At 35.4% G+C, this 16,484-nt stretch overlaps 1 protein-coding gene across 2 annotated transcripts; it reads right to left on the minus strand.

The window, feature by feature from the left end:
- Positions 1-874: 874 nt before the first annotated feature.
- On the minus strand, positions 875-15,210 carry LOC111016649 (uncharacterized). Of its 2 annotated transcripts, none has more exons than XM_022292108.2 (17): positions 15,028-15,210; positions 14,551-14,611; positions 14,397-14,469; positions 14,175-14,297; positions 13,672-13,841; positions 7,982-8,134; positions 6,981-7,124; positions 6,762-6,822; positions 5,167-5,477; positions 4,290-4,421; positions 3,720-3,839; positions 3,518-3,604; positions 3,316-3,438; positions 2,981-3,104; positions 2,159-2,284; positions 1,914-2,048; positions 875-1,129 (listed from the first exon to the last, which is right to left on the minus strand). In XM_022292108.2, exons 2-17 carry the CDS (start codon positions 14,605-14,607, stop codon positions 987-989), a joined length of 2,082 nt encoding a protein of 693 aa, XP_022147800.1. In that variant the 5' UTR covers positions 14,608-14,611; positions 15,028-15,210; the 3' UTR covers positions 875-986. The 2 variants fall into 2 exon arrangements, with proteins under 2 accessions (XP_022147800.1, XP_022147799.1); XM_022292107.2 differs by having other exon boundaries at positions 14,551-14,616; positions 15,028-15,209.
- Positions 15,211-16,484: the final 1,274 nt, after the last annotated feature.

The following is a 16,484-nucleotide window of genomic DNA, read 5'->3' on the forward strand; positions in this document are numbered from 1 at the left end:
CTAAAAAAATGGAAAATAATTAACAACAAATGAGAAGCATGAACTTTACAACAAAAATATCTTAATTTCGTTTAATACTGAATAGATCTTTCATCAAATTAGTTTTGAGGTAACATTAGCTAGAGATTTGTACTCTGAAAGACAACATTTTGCTTTTTTTTGCATTTTTTTTTGGCAAAATATATATTTTTTGACGAAGATTAAAAGTATTCATTTTGAAATTCTATAGACCAAAAAAATAAACCTGAAACTTCAAAATCAAAAGTACATTTTGCCTCTTTTCCTTTGATGAGAGTTTTTTTTTTTTTTGGGCTTTCAACAATTGATCTTATTTTGACGATAACAAACACAGTTAATAGACTTTAAAAAAGTCGCTATAAAAGCTTGAAGTTGATGAATTCCAGCCCATCTTAAACCATGGATATAAGATCATGTTTGGTACGTTGAAATTGGTAATCCTTGAGCATAAAAATAACTAATAATCCTAATGCCAACTTAAGCTGCTAAATTTAAAATAGTATTTTGAATTTCAGACCAGAAAAAGAGTAAACTAGCTACATGTTTCACAAAGAAGAATTGTTCTCAATGTTTTCAAACATGTGTTGAGTAGCAAATTTAAAAATTGATTGATTTATTAACATATGTTATAAATTTTGTAGAATTATTATTTTATAATATATTACATTTTAAAAAACAATAAAATTAATTTATAACATGATATAATATACTTATCAAAGTTTTTATTACATTTTAAAATTTCAAATTCAGAATCTAAAAACATTAAAAACGTAAATTTATTTTTCAAAAATAAATTGATCAAAAAAGTAGTCACTGAATCCACTGAAAACATGAAAAAAAAAATGAAAAGATTGCATACCAAAGAGGCCCTAAATTATAATAATGGAAGCAAAAAATCACCTTATAAAATGATTGACTAAAATAATATAATACACTCAACCCTACAACAAAAGGGAAGCAGTGCAACTCTAATCAACTGTTAGTACTTTGTCCAGTGCCTTTTTAACAAGAGAAATGTCACCAATTTGTGACAAGCATGAGTATATCACTTTGGTGATCGACTTGAAAGTTTCAATCTTCTTCTTGCTTTCTGCATCAACACATCCCTTTCCTGTCAAAAGATAAAGCCACTTGTTGTTCAGAACATCCAACACACAACACAAACTAGATCATTATCACACATACATTATCACAAAACATAATTTAATCTTTAAATTTCAATTTGAGCTTAGTTTCAATTTGGTCCTTATAGTTTAGCTAAACCTTTAAACCTCACGTATCGTCTGTAAATTGTGTTTTATCCATCTGCAAAGCTTGCCTACTTCTTTCTATTTTTAACTCAACCCTAATGCAAGCAACTAACCCATATAACAATCCGTCGATTGCCACATAAAAAAATTGTCAATATGTTAATGGAAAGGAAGATTTGTGAATTTAACAAAACCATGTAAAAGTTTCTATCCACCCTTTTCACTAGTTACACCCTTAACGAACTTATCATTAATTGGAAGGCGTTTTTGTAATTGCCCTTGTGGCCTTTCATATATTTCATACCATCAATGAAATACTCGTTTCATATCAAAAAAATAATAATAATAAAAAAATTAAAATTAAAATTAAAAACACTAAACTAAACCATAAGAACCAAATTGAATCTTTTTCTTAATCTTTTTTTTCGATAATTGTGAGTCGGAGCTTTGCTCCCCATCAAGGATTTTTGGTATTAAGCTCACCAGAAAGTTCGAACCTAAAACCTCTAAGCCAGTATAAACAATAGACCCCAAGCTCTTGCCAACTAGACTATTCCTTGAGGCAACCAAATTGAATCTTTTAAAACCATAAAAGCTAAATTGAAACGAAATCCAAACCATAGCTTAATCAGTTGGGATTGTTACCTGGGGAAACTTTAAAACAAGAGAGAAGAGTGGCACAGAAACTAATGTAGTCAGCGATCTGCATGTGTCCAGCTTTATAGGCTGAATGAAGAACCTCTATCATCCGAAACACTATATCTGGATGCAACTCAGGGCCTATGAACAAGAAGTGATAAAACGATCTTAAAAACATAAAAGAAAACAAAACAAAACAAAAAGAAAATTTGTTAAAGCAGGAAAATGTACGATGAGAAATAATTACTCACATAGGCAGCAAGAAGCTAATGACTTCAATACAAGAGGATCCAAATAAGAGAAGTAATAAAGACAACAAATTGAGAGCTCCTGACATTCTTTGGGAAGCCTTGTAAAAGGACCATAGCATTTATTTCCTGCAACAGAATGATAAATGAAGACGGAGTTGCTTATTTCACCCTTTGATAATGGAAAAATTAGATTCAATAACAAACTTCCTTGATGATGGTTGTGTTAATCTAGCCTCGAACTTTATAAATTTAAATAACATCCCTAATTTTTTTCATTCTAATAATTTAATGTGACATGAGAATAATTATTTGGCATGACATGGAACAAAAAGTAGGCGAACTAAATAAAATAATGATATTTCGAATATAATATTCTATATTTTACCTTCTATTTTTAAAAACTAGTGATATAATGGAGACTTCTATTTTTAAAAACTAGCTTTCTCACCATTTCTTTGGTATGTTTTTCACCTTCTTATGAACATATTTTAATTCTTAACCAAATTTCAAAAACAAAATCAAGTTTTTTAAAATTATTCATTTGTTTTAAAGAAGTATTTTAAAAAGTAGGCAACAAAAAAAGAAACATGTCAGGTAATCGAAGAAATTTTTTAGCCCACCAACCTTTATTTTGTCAAATTGACCTACTCGCTTATGCAACATGTAATCACATCATGCCAAATGATCAATCATTGGTTCAATCAACATGCCACACCAAATAATAAAACAATGTAGTTTTATAAAAATCAAAATGAGAAGTTCAGTTCAGGGACTAAATAAACAACCATCAAAATATAGGAACTAAATATAAACGACACTTACCGTCAGCAGTATCCACCATACTATAATACTCTTGTAATGGGTATTGGGTGTTGTCATATTCCCATTTCAGGGAAGAGTTTAAGAAAGATGATTGTCCCACATGAAGCAAAAGACGCAGTACAACCTACAATGCAATGCAACTTAGAAGTAGAAATGAAAATTAAGAAAAAAATAAAAAAATTTACTACAGATAACCATATCATGAATTTTTTTTTTATTTGATAAAGCCATATCATGAATTATAGAATGCCATAATTAACGCATTACATATGGATAAGCAACAGGATACATATTTACTTTCAAGTTAACCTTTAGCACCAGCATTGGAACATTACCTCAGAACAGGAAGCATGTTTATCACCTAGAAGGATCAGCAACAAAGGAAGCTCTCTAATCCACGCCACCCGGTACTCGACTATCTCAGGAAAACTTGCATCTAGGCATGACGACTCAGCTGTCTATGGTTGATGAAATAAATCAAGAGAGTGATTTTGTATCCTAAGTAATTTCTAAAGAAAAACAATTGAGCAAACTTACGGGAATAAGTATTTCTTCAATAACATGCAGGCAAGCCAATTTTAACGAAGACTCTGGGTGGCAATCTTTGAATACATGAGTAAATCCCTGCGAGTACTTTACCTGATCAATATGGTTTTCTAGATTCTATATTCATTTTTGGAACATTAAAAAGTTGGAAAACATGGATAACAGAAAGTGTCACTTGCTCATAATGTCAAACCTGAAGCAGTCGAAACTTCCAAGTATTTTCCATTTGTGCAACGAGTTCAGGAATAAAAGAAAGTAATGGAAGGATATGTTTCTCCCTGACCACTTTACCAAATTGAGTGCCATTGACAGTCTGCAAATTAACACGTTATACTTAGAGAACGACAACCCAAGAATCAACAATCCACCACTCACCCCAAAGTACCAACCAGAAAAATAAATCGTACACTCAAAAATACCCAAACATATTCTGATCCAGAAAAAAATATATATCGTTAATTGCCAAATAAACATGATAGAATTCATGAAGGTGGGTACTATTATGGGTAACAAGTATCATTCTTTGGACATCATCTTGATACAAAAGACATCAGCCTTAAGGTGATAAGAATTAATGATACTTGAAGTAATACCTGATCACCGAAAAATTTCAAAGTATTATACCTTACTAGATACTGGAAACACGCCCCCCGTGAAATTTAGATGGAGATGTGCCAACAAGTTATAGATAATATACAGCTAAAACTTCCTCTAGCGATTTTATGAAAAATAAATCCTTGAAATATGGTCTGAGAATTATTACCTTTCCAAGCATAACACTTTCTATAAATTCTAGAAATCTCTCCAATATCACATTTGAAGGTTTAATACGCTTGCTTGAATGCAAAAATATCTCCGTAATGACGATGTTCAGCGTAAGTAATCTGTCGTCGTCCTGTCAGACATAAACAAAACAATAGAATCATTAATTTTGAAAGGTCATGACATATTGGTTCTTCGATTTAATGTAGGATGCACACAAACAAGAAACCTAGCACTTTCAGAGTGTAATAAAAATGCTTTAAGATCGTAATCAACTTTTCGTTTGAATCACATGTTAGAGAAATCTTTTTTGCATAACAGTATGTGGTTTGAGTGGTGTCATTTTAAATCATTTCAATCATGACAAGTTTTTAGAAGGCACATGATTGAAAATAATGAATTTCCACAACAAACTCGTTGAGGTTCACTAAGGAAGCAAGTCTATTTTGAGCGAGAGTATTTTGAAGCAAAAGGTCTCTCCAAGTTACAAACTTTATTTTCTACTGAAAAACACTACTAAACACACAAAAAGTAATTTTTTTTTTTTTGATATCCATGTGTCCGGGCCAGCTTGCGCACACCTCAACTATTCACAAGCCAACCGCCTAACATTACTACATTTGGTTGACAAAAAAACTTGTAGGATATAAATCCTAGATAGGTGGCCACCATGGTTTGAACTCATTCCCTCTAAGTCCTTTGCTATTTACATTGGCCCTCACTGACCACTTGGGTCATCCCATGATGGTTACAAAAAGTAATAGTTATTAAGAAGAAAAAGTGGTAAATTTGAAACAAGTCAAAGGTTCATTTCAATAAAAGGAAATGAAAATACAAGACGTTATCATTTGGGATCAAACATAATGATCTTAGTTTACCTTCTCCGAGACATGATGCGATGGATTGAGGGGAAACACGGAAAACAATTTCTTTAACAATGCTGACGAAATTGTCCCCTCCAACCGCATGTCAAATCCTTTACAAGGAGAATGTGATTCCACTTTACCTTTTTCACTCCCATAAAGGAAATACTGAACTGCAAGATGTATGCTTTGAACAACATATAGCATACAGTCATATATTTGTGCATTAAGAAGTGTTACATCATGAACCACCGGCATGAACTCTTGGAAACAATTTAATAACACAAGCACCAAATCCTCTAATTTCTCAATAATGACACAAGTCCCTGAACAGAAACAACAAAGATACAGAAAAAATATCAGATTAGATGGTTTAGTGATAAGCAGGCAATAAAAGAAATGAAGACCAGAATTTCCAATACCACATAGAAAATGATTTCAAACAAGAAACTTATTATCTTAATACGACACACAATCAATACTTTCCAGTTCCTTCATGCTAAAGTTCTATTTTTCTAAGGAGAAACCTAACTTTATTAAGAAGAATAAAAGAACAAAAGAACAACAAAGTGGACATGACAAGAAAAGCCTGAAACAAAAGGAGTGCACTGATGCCGGATTCACTTTCATTATGCAGCAGGATGATATGTTACATAATATTTGTTGGCAAAGAAAGCAGATTTACTTTCCTCTGATTCTGGGAAGTAGATGTTACCTATTCACATCTCTGAATTCTTTTCTTCCTTGTATTCTCACCCTATTTTTCATGCATATTTGCACTTGCCCTAGGTTAGAAATCATCCTAGATGGATTATTGTCTTTCTAATTTAGCTAGGTTCCTGCTTACGGGCCAACAATGTAATAACCATTTCTGAGAAAGGAATGTGAATATTTCCCTTCCAATACTTTCAGACGTCCAAACGAGTCAATTGGACTCAATAAGGTAAAAGGCTAAAGTTATTTTTAGTGCTATAGTTTTTTTTGTTGTAACTTGGCGTAAATGCCCAACCATTTTTCACTACTATAGATTTTCATTCTCTTTTTCCAATTGGAGAAGTCTTTGAAAACTCCCTTTGGATCGGGATTCCCCCCTTCGAAATTTCATGCCATCTATGATATTGTTTTTTATTCAAAGCTAAAAGTAACCAAATCTTACAAATTAATTGAAAAGGATCTTGCTTTTTAAAAGAAACTGAACTTTCATTGAGACCAATGAAAACAAAAGCACATGACATACAAAAAACCAACCCACAAGAAGGAGCACCACCTAAAGAAAGGGCCTCCAATCCAAAAGAGTAAAACCTAACTAATAATTACAAAAGTTGTAAAGAAGTTGACAAGTTGTAAAGGGTTTTTTATCTTTTGGCTACAATACTTTATCCTCCTTTACTATATCTTATTGTGATTAATAGTTATTGACGACTGTTTTGAGGTTGTTCCCCTGTTTTTGTTGGGCCCTTACTTTTGTGGGACTCTCCTTGTTTTATTGTTCTTTCATTTCCTTAACAAAAGTTGTATTTTATCAAAAATAACAAAATGGTTATTGATGAGAAAGAGAGAGAGAATGTAACAAGCACAAACACCAACAAATGGACTCTCCTTTCACATACCAGTAGATTCTGTAGGCACATGAGACTCAAAAGCATGCAGCATCCCTTCGTCCACGACATTCTATAATAAAAGGAAAATTGTGTTAAATTAAAGGGCTCTATGAACAAAAATCACAAATAATCAACTTACATTTCAAAAATTGTAAACAAAAATATGTCTTAATAGAAAATAATTGAATAAACTAACAAAACTGAGAGATTTTTTTCTTTACGCAGTACATTTTTAGATGAGCCAATTTCTCTTTTGTTGCATGGCAATAATGATAAGCATTGGACCAACCCAGTAAGAGCATTCTTGAGCTTGCCTTTATCTTGTAGATAGAATTGATTCTTTTGTAGAATTTCCACATGGTTTTGAAGAATCTGAAAATGAAGAAAACAATGGGAACATTAAAACAAAATGCCAACAACCAATAGCGATGACACCAAAAAAGTAAATAATGGACACAGATGATATACTCTTCTGCTTGTCTTAAGGAAGTTTCACAACTATCCTACCTTTTCATACTCTCTTGCAAGCTGTATCTCCACTTAGAATAATGGCATTAAATTTTTTTTTTTTGAACACTTCAAACGTGGTTATTGGCATGGGTGCTCAAATTAGGACTGATCAGAAAGTCTTACAATTTGGTTTTACAAGAGGTAGGAGCTGTTCAAAATCAAGGGTTCTCATCGCTGAGCCAAATTTTTCGATTTTCTATAGGTTTGAGGAAAATGAGAAGTGAATTCTCAACAAATTATCAGATCTACTGTCTAATAAGGGAAATTCTATAGTTATTCGGAAAATTGAGTTTGAGGGCTTGCTTTAAGGATGAAAATGTTGAAATCATGCAAACTATTGTCAGTAAAATATGCATTCTTATAAGAAAGAAGATAAGTAGAAGCTACTTCTTATAAGAAAGAAGATAAGTAGAAGCTACTTTTTTTTAACAAAGGTTGTTCAATTATGGAGAGCCGCACTTCCTTTCGATCCACAGAAGGAGGAAACTCTTGGGTTGATATTTGGGTTTAATTATTTATTTAAATAGCCTCCTCTTGAGCGTTCATGCAATCATTTTGTAATTACCCCCTCTTTCTCTCTTTCTATGATTGTAGCCAACTGTAGAAGCATTTTTTTAACCCATTTGCCTCTTAGGCCTATGCCTCTTGTGCAAATTTAATTTATCATGGAAATTTTTTCCTCCCAAAATGGAAACTAATATACAAGCAAAGATAAGTACCTTATCAGCATGCAAGAAAAATGAAGAAGGGAAGTACTCCACAACAAGTTCAAAAAATCTGAAAGCCATCATCCGAACATCAATGGATAAGTGAGTCATTGCATTGAAAATATAACCCATCAGTAAGGAAATGAAGAGTCCTTGATTTTCCTCCTATTAAATGACAAAAAACAACATTAGAACATACACATGAAGTTAATGAAAAGCAGTTCATATTTCTTATAAGAAGAATAATGTGATTTCAATTAAAAGAATAAATTACACTAGATGGTTGAATCAGTGATCGACAAAGGAAACCATATAGCAAATATCTACCAAGATCCCAACAAGACTCTCATACCTTTCTTTCTTTCTTTTTTTGAATGAGAAACGATTCATTAATGTAATGAAATGAAAAGAGAGAGATATAAAAAAAGGGGGAACACAGCCCAAACCAAAGGAGTTACAAAAAAGCTCTCCAATTGGTTAAAAGAGGACAAAACTATAGTTTTGAAATATAGGAGAACATTGGAACCACGGTACCACCATAGACACTATAGATTCAAAAAGGCTTTTGGTAAATAGCTCTTTTCCTTGAAAGATCCTACGGTTTCTTTCCAACCAGATCGACCACAGCATGGCACACACAAAATGCATCCAGAGAACCTTTGCTTCGTTAGAAAATGGGTGACCCGTGAGAGCAGTAGATAAGGGAGAGTGTATGTCTGATGGAAGAAGCTTGGCCATCCAAAAGATGATAAGAGATCAAACCCATAGTTTGGATGAGAAGTTGCATGAAACGAAAATGTGCCCCAAGGATTCGTCATATTGTTTACAAAGAACACACCAAGATGTTGGCCCCTGTTGGTGTTGTTTCCTTTCCAAAGAAAGTTCTCATCATTTTCTCCAATTCATTTGCCACCTTTGATGGGATGGGAAAGAGAGAGAGATAATATATAGGGAGATTGGATAGTGTAGCTTGAAGGAGGGTGAGCCTATCTCCTTTTGAGATAAGAGAATTTTCCCATGAGCTAAACTTTTTCCTTATTTTTTCCAAAATGGGGTCCCAAAAGGATGTCGAATGAGGTTTACCATTGAAGGGGAGACCAAGGTATGAATTGGGCCAAGATGCTCTTTTACAAACAAACCGATTTGCCAAGAGATCCAGCTCTCTGTCCACCAAGTTTATTCCCATCATTTCAGTCTTGTGAAGGTTAGAATTCAGCCTAGATGCTTCTTCAAAGATCTTAATGATGGAAAACAGGTTTGTAAGATGGGCAGCTTCCATCATCTGCAAATTGGAGATGGTGTATCTCCAATTAGCCAGAACCTACTGTGAGACCCTTTATCGAATTGGATACTGCTGCAAGGGTGAGGAGCCTACTAAAACAATCCACTACAAGGATAAAGAGGAAAGGTGACAGGGGTCTCGTTGCCTTAGACCTCTAAATGCTCTTAGCTTGCCTCGAGGCTTCCCATTGATGATAATAGAGAAATTGGTGGAGGAAATGCATCCCCTGATCCATTTTTGCCATTGCCATCAATGTCAAAAACCTTTTGCTTCTAAAATACCATCAAAAAGTCCCAGTCCACCTTGTCAAAGGCCTTATCAATGTCTAGCTTTATAACCACCTGATTTTCCTTTTTCTGGAAACATTCATCGATGAGCTCATTTGCAATTAAAGAAGCATCTAAAATTTGACGATGAGCCACGAAAGCGGATTGTTGAAGGGTGATTGTAAACGGCAGAACCTTCTTTAATCTTTCACTCTAGCTATGATCTTGTACATACAAGAAATCAAGTTAATGGAACGGAAGTCACTGACCGATCGGGCATCCGTCTATTTCGGGATTAAGAAGATATATGTCTCATGTAGGCTGGCATTCACAATTCCTTTCTAAAAAAAATCTTGGAGCACTCTAAGAATATCGGCCTTGAAAATGTTCCAAAACATTTTTGTAGAATTCTACTGTATATCCATCGGGGCCCAACGTTTTTGTTGTATCCCAACTCCTTAACTACTAGCCAAATTTCAAATTCTGTAAAAGGAGATTCAAGTAGAGCTTTCTGTCAAGGGATGATGGGTCCCAATTAAGAGGGTGAGGGAGAAATCTAATACCTTCCTACTTTGCGTAGAGATTTTCAAAAAAAAAATATGAATTTGTTCAATGTCTTTGTCTTTCGTCATACTACCACCATCTTAGGAGAGACCTCCAAAATGGTACTTTTTCTACACCTGGCCGCTACCAACCTGTGAAAGAAACCGAGTTCACGTCCCCTTCTTTAAGCCATTTAACCTTGCACTGCAGCCTCCAATGTGCTTCCTCTTTGACAGCTAAAGAGAGGAGTTGTGCTTTAAGGGAAGACCATTGGAGAATCTGTTCAGGATGAATAGACCCCATCTCCTCTTTGAGTTAAGAGCAGCTAAATCCTTAGGATGCAGCCAAAGATCTCTTTCTTCCAAGATTGAACAACCGCTTTGAGGCCCTTTAACTTCTGGACGAAGTCATGGCCAGGCCATCCTTCTAGAGGGTTTGTTTGCCACCATCGTTCCACCATGGGGAGAAGGAAGAATGATGCATCCACGTGTTTTCAAAATGGAAGGGAGAAGGACCCCATTGGTTTATGACCAAAGATAACTATATGGGATAGTGATATGAAGTTTTCCTGTCCAAACGTTTCACCAAGGCATTAGGGAACTTAGAGAAAAAAGAATCATTACATAAGAACCTGTCAATAAGGGAAAGAGAAGATGACTCCCTCATGTTGGACCATGTGAAGAGACCATTGGTTGGCGGCAGGTTCCTGAGATCATTTTCTGCAATAAACTCATTGAAGAGACGCATGTTATAGATAGGTCTCCGTTGTTGGGATTTTTCTTGAGACCATCTGGTGATGTTGAAGTCACACCCTAGGAGCCAAAAATCGGAGCAAAGCTTAGAGAGGCCTTGGAGCTCCTCCCATAAAAGATGTCTTTCGCTTGTCTGTCATCAAGAACTTCCAGTGCCAATGAGTCAGAAATTACGGGGGGCTAGAAGCAGGAGATTGTCACAAGATGGGAGATAGATGAGGGTAAGATTGGAGGAGATAGGCGTGTGATGTTGGATAGGGACTAGAAAAGGGATTATCGGTCTCTGGTTCCGAGTGAAGTGTATTGGTGGAAAATTTTGTGCCAGTACAAGAAAGGCATTTTTTGTCTCTATCTTAACGGCTCTTTTTGGTTTGTGGTGTACCTAGCAGGGGTCAGGCAAAGGGAATAAGAGATTGTTTTGATGTGTATGGGAGTAAGTAGATGTTTGAGGGAGGGCCGAATGATTAGGTACGACGATAGGGGGAGACAAAGTGGGGTAGAGGGAGCAAAGGTTTTGGTCTATTACGTGGCTCTCTTCAATGGGTTCCTTCCCTTTTGAGCTTTGGTCACTTTTTCTCAAAAGCAAGGTGACAGGAGCTGTGATATGTTCAACTAGCTCATTAATTATCATTAATTAGGTCTATTGGTGTCATTGGGTTTGCAATGTAAGGCTGCTGGGAGTTTGTAACATGGCAGCAGCTATTGTCAGGTGGCAAAACTCAAGGGTATGGCCAAAGAAGGCCATCACCTTTCTTCTTTGGGCATGTGTGAGGGGCTCTTCGATGATCGAACACCATGGATTCTGGCCAAAAATCCAATGTAATTTCCACCGGAGAAAAAAGGATCTATATGGACCACGCACCTCTTTTCCGTCGGAGTTTAGATGAACAATGGCCGGGATAAATCTATACGAGTTTTTCTCGACACGAATAGTTGCCTCTAGGAGGTCCAGCCGTGAAAGGGTCTTCTTCGATGTTTCAAGGAAACCTCTGCATTAATTTCCAATAAATCGCAAATCGTCTTTAGTTCATCAATCAAGGGTAAGTACCTGATTTTGATCCATCCTCCATATGATGGAACCACATGAGCTTCATAGAAGGCAAGACTGTCCCATGGTAAACATTTAAGATGGTATTTACCCACTTGGTACCATTTAAGATGGTATTTACCCACTTGGTACCAGTCCTTTAGATTGGTGAGAATCTGGGCTTGTTCAATTCCTTTGCAACGTAATAGGGCTCTGTCAGCCGCGAAAGGGTTGAGAGAGCAGAAATAGCTAATGTGTTCTTGTAGAACCCTCATAATTTTCAACCAGTCATCATGGAAGTGTTTCCTTAAAACAATAATGGATGAGTCAAGGTTCGGGTCTGCGTGTGGGTTTGTGGATGTGGATGTGGATGTGCCAATCCTCTCAACGGCCTTCATTAAACTTGTCTGGTTCATTATTTCTCCCTTTTGGAGACTTTCATCCTTTTTTAGGACTTCATAGTACGAGATAGATGGCTTGAGTTGTTGACTGACCTGTGTTGCAGCAATAAAATTTTCTTTCTTTGGGTTTGGTGTGAAATCTTTAATGATATTATAAGAGGAGAACCAACCTCTTCTTTCTTCACCCACGGGGGCTAGTATTTTGTTAATGCTCTCATTATTGTCCAGTCTTGCAATTTCTGCAATAGTTCATTTTCTATTAGAAGATTTTTCAACCCAAAGGGTCTAGTCATCAATCTGTTTCTCTCTAAAGAATCTTTGGTTTATCGAGACAAATAAAAGGGAGAAGAAATAGGTAGCAATCCATGTTAAAGATTACCAATGAGTAGAGATGAAGGACTCATCTTTTGAGGTCTCATAGATTTTGATGCGACTACCTCTATATCTATGGCCAACTTCTACCGAGAATTATTTCTTTTCAATCGTGACTGATGTTTTAGAAGACGCGAGTTTACTGGCCATGGTGTACCATACATAAGCTTATATTCGACATGAAGTCGAAGAAGATGGTGGGGCAGGGTTGGTGGTAAAGAGGAAGATGATCATGGTGACTTCAAATCACCAACCAATGGTCTCTCATATCTTTTTTTAATAAGAAACTGCGCTTTCATTGAGAGAAAAAAAATGGATACAAAACAAGGAGGACATACGAAAAAACAGCCCTACAATAGGTAACTCCTAAAGAAAAGGGCTTCAATAGGTAACCCCTAAAGAAAAGGGCTTCAATCCAAAAGAATGAGACCTAATTGATATTTACAATAGGCCTTAGTGACCGACCCCCATAAAGTAGCCGCCTACCAAAGAAAACGACCCCTGTTGCGAAAAGGGGGAATAACAGCATTTCCTCCATCATCGCCCTACAATCTCTGGAACGGACCCAGACAATCCCAAAACATCTAAAGAACCGAAGCCATAAATCCTGCACGAACTGACAGGTCCACAACAAATGCTCGAGATCTTCCGAAGCACTCCTACAAAGAACACACCACTGTGGACCCAGACAAAAGGAAGACATCATTTGAATACGATCCATGGTATTGACTTTTCCATGTAAGACTTGCCACCCAAAGAACTTAATCTTCTTTGGAATTTTAATCTTCCAAAGGGAGGTAAACCAAGGGATCACCGGGGAAGAGGAAGAAGAAGAAGAAGAAGAACGTAGGGAGTTCAAGATAGGGAGTTCAAGACATGGAAGAAGGAGTTACTCTCATATCTTTCTACATATAAGTTTTTCCAAAAAATGCATAACTAGGTGATCTCTCAACCCAACATGCTAGTGCTAGTAAAGAAAATGTTCTTAACATGTATTTCTTTGTGAAAAGCATAAGTACATTAGCTTAGTTAATTTAACTCAAAGAACAATAAAGTTACCTCTTTACAACCAGGGAAGATAACCGACTTCAGAAGCTGATATAGTGTCTCGCGAACTACTTTATCACTATCATCAATCCGTTCACGCAGTTTCTCAATAACCGCATAGCGATGTAACCTTAACTCCGCAGGGTGTTTAGAGAATAAATCTCTAATGCCCAGCAGAGCACCTATTGACTCACAAAGAAGGGTAGATGATAAGAATAGAGGCCAAATAATAAATAAAGGAACCTAATAGTTGAACATATTCGTTGCCTCAAGCATCAGGATTAAATAATTTAGGCTCCCACTCTAGCATCAATGGGGAAAAATCTTTCCAGAAACAGCCATCATACAATTTATCAAGATGCATTAAACCAAGCCTCTTATGCCAAAGCTTAAGTTTCATTACAACATAATGTAGAGCAATCAAATAAACATCTTCATGTGTAATCCATACAAACAAACAAGAATTAAACTCTGTTCACCCTATCAATATGAGAATCCATAAATTGAGATTATACCTTTTCGAACCTTAGCATTGTAGTGGGATGTTTGCTGAAGTAGCTCTTTCAAAGTCAAACCTTTTTTGTTCACTGCTAAACCTGCCTTCTCTGAGGCCACGCTTTGCTCGGGCAAAATAATAGCTGTCATAATGCGAATGATTAAACTCTCTCTGGCAACAACAAAAATATTGGACCTTCTATGTAACTAAAAAGATTTTTTTTCCCCTTTTTAAGACTTACCTTTTGATTTAATTTCAGTATTTGTAGCATTCTTTGGCGGTGGCAGTTTCCTGCCTATCTTTCGTTTGATTTTCTGTAGTAAAAAAACATTAATAATTAAAACAAAAATATGCCACTGAACTAGGAAGTGTAATGCTGTTTAAGTAAGATGTACCTTGAAATCAATTCCACGTTTTTGCTGCTTCTTTGAGGGTGCTTTAGAACGCACCATATTTCTTTTCTACAAAAATGCAATAGCTTAGGCAATGAAACTAATAGAACTTCTTACAATATCCTACTTGATACGATATGGATATTTCTTATTTGTTCTATTTATGTTTATTATGTTTCGTTCTTTGGTTAGTTTCCTTCTTTTGGTTTTAGGCAAACGTTGAATAGGTTTTGTCCATATGGATCAATGGAATCAATGAGAAAACTGGGCTATAATAAGCTAAAGCTATATTTTTGTATTACAAGAATAGTATTCAGGTGCTGAACATCTCTTATCTCTTACTAATTACCCTTATATTTTTTAGAGTAGGAGAGTGAAATGCAAAAAGAAAGATTAATTTTTTAAGTTTTTAAAAAATTAAAGAGCCGTCAAAATTTTGATCAGTGGTCAGTATGAGATAAAATGCCATAACCTAAGTACCTGGACGACGAAGAGGAAGAAAGAAGAAGGAAGAAGGAATGGGGGATTGGAGGGGCGGCGCGCCTGGACGACGGACGGCAGAGCGGCGGGGCTGCGCGACGGCGGCGGACGAGCGTGCGACGGCGCGGGCGAGAGAGCGACGAGCGAGGGAGAGAACAGGGAGGGATGAGGGTTTGAGTTAGGGGTTTTATTTATTATTTAAACAAAATTAAAACAACCTTTAGTTTAGTTATTACTTACAGAAAAAACAGAAATAATAATAATAAAATAAATTTTAAAAGCCTTTCCCGACTGTTTAACAAACGAAATAAAACTTTTCGGACTGGGTTAAGAATAGTCGGATAAAGTTTTTAATAATTCTTTTAACAATAAAGTATCACGATTGTTTTTTTAAAGTGTTGGAAATTAATTTCTCCCGACTATTTTTTTAAATAGTCGAGAGACGTAATATTTTGAAAAAAATATCACCGACCCTTTACTACGATCAGGAAGTTTAAGTTCTCCCAATCATTTTAAAATAGTCGGGAGTTATAATATTCAAAAAAAAATTAAAACAATATTGCCGATGGTTCATTTAAATATTCAACTTCTTCCGATGGTTCATTTAAAATAGACGGGAGTTGTAATATTAAAAATAAATAAATAAAATATCACCGACCTTTTACTAATGTCGGGAATATTAACTTTTCCTAAAAATAGTCGGGAGTTATAATATTTAAAAAAAATTAAAACAATATTGCCGACTGTTCATTTAAATAGTCGAAATTATTAACTTCTCCCAACTATTTCTAAAAAAAAATCAGCATTTGTAATATATAAAAATAAAACTTAAGAACAATATTCACCGACGGTTTGTTAAAACAGTCGAATAAAGTCAATTTTACCTGACTCTTTTTGTAAATTATCGGCAAGGGTAACTTTTTTCGATTATCTTAAACATAGTCCAGAGTTATATTATTTAAAAAAATATATTAACGGACAATATAGTTCGACAATTTTAAATAGTAGTGAGATGTATACCTTTTTTTACTGGTTTAAGAAATTGTCGGTCAAAGTCCCAATTATTTTTATTTAGTTAAGAACAAGATGTTTGCCCGACAACTGTGGTTGTGTCGAGAAAATAACGCATTTTCTTGTAATGAATCTGGTTTATTGGATGTTCAAGCGGTTTTATCTTGTCCTGCAGGTCTTTTTGATGGACAAACTGTGATTGCTACTCAGGCAGGCATTGTGCAACTGACGGACTCTATAATACTGCATAACATTCTCTTTGTCCCTCCATTAAAGTGTAATTCCAAGTTTCACAATTAAATGTTGAGCTTCATTGTTTTATCCAATTTAATTCTAACTTTTCTGTTATATAGGACCAATGTTCGAGGGGTAACGATTTAATTATAACTTCTCTGTTATATAGGACCAACGTTCGAGGGAGACGATTAGTACAAGCAAGCAAAGGG

This window comes from Momordica charantia, assembly GCF_013281855.1.
Source record: "Momordica charantia cultivar OHB3-1 chromosome 5 unlocalized genomic scaffold, Mcharantia_2.0 BLBB01000005.1, whole genome shotgun sequence".
NCBI lineage: Eukaryota > Viridiplantae > Streptophyta > Magnoliopsida > Cucurbitales > Cucurbitaceae > Momordica > Momordica charantia.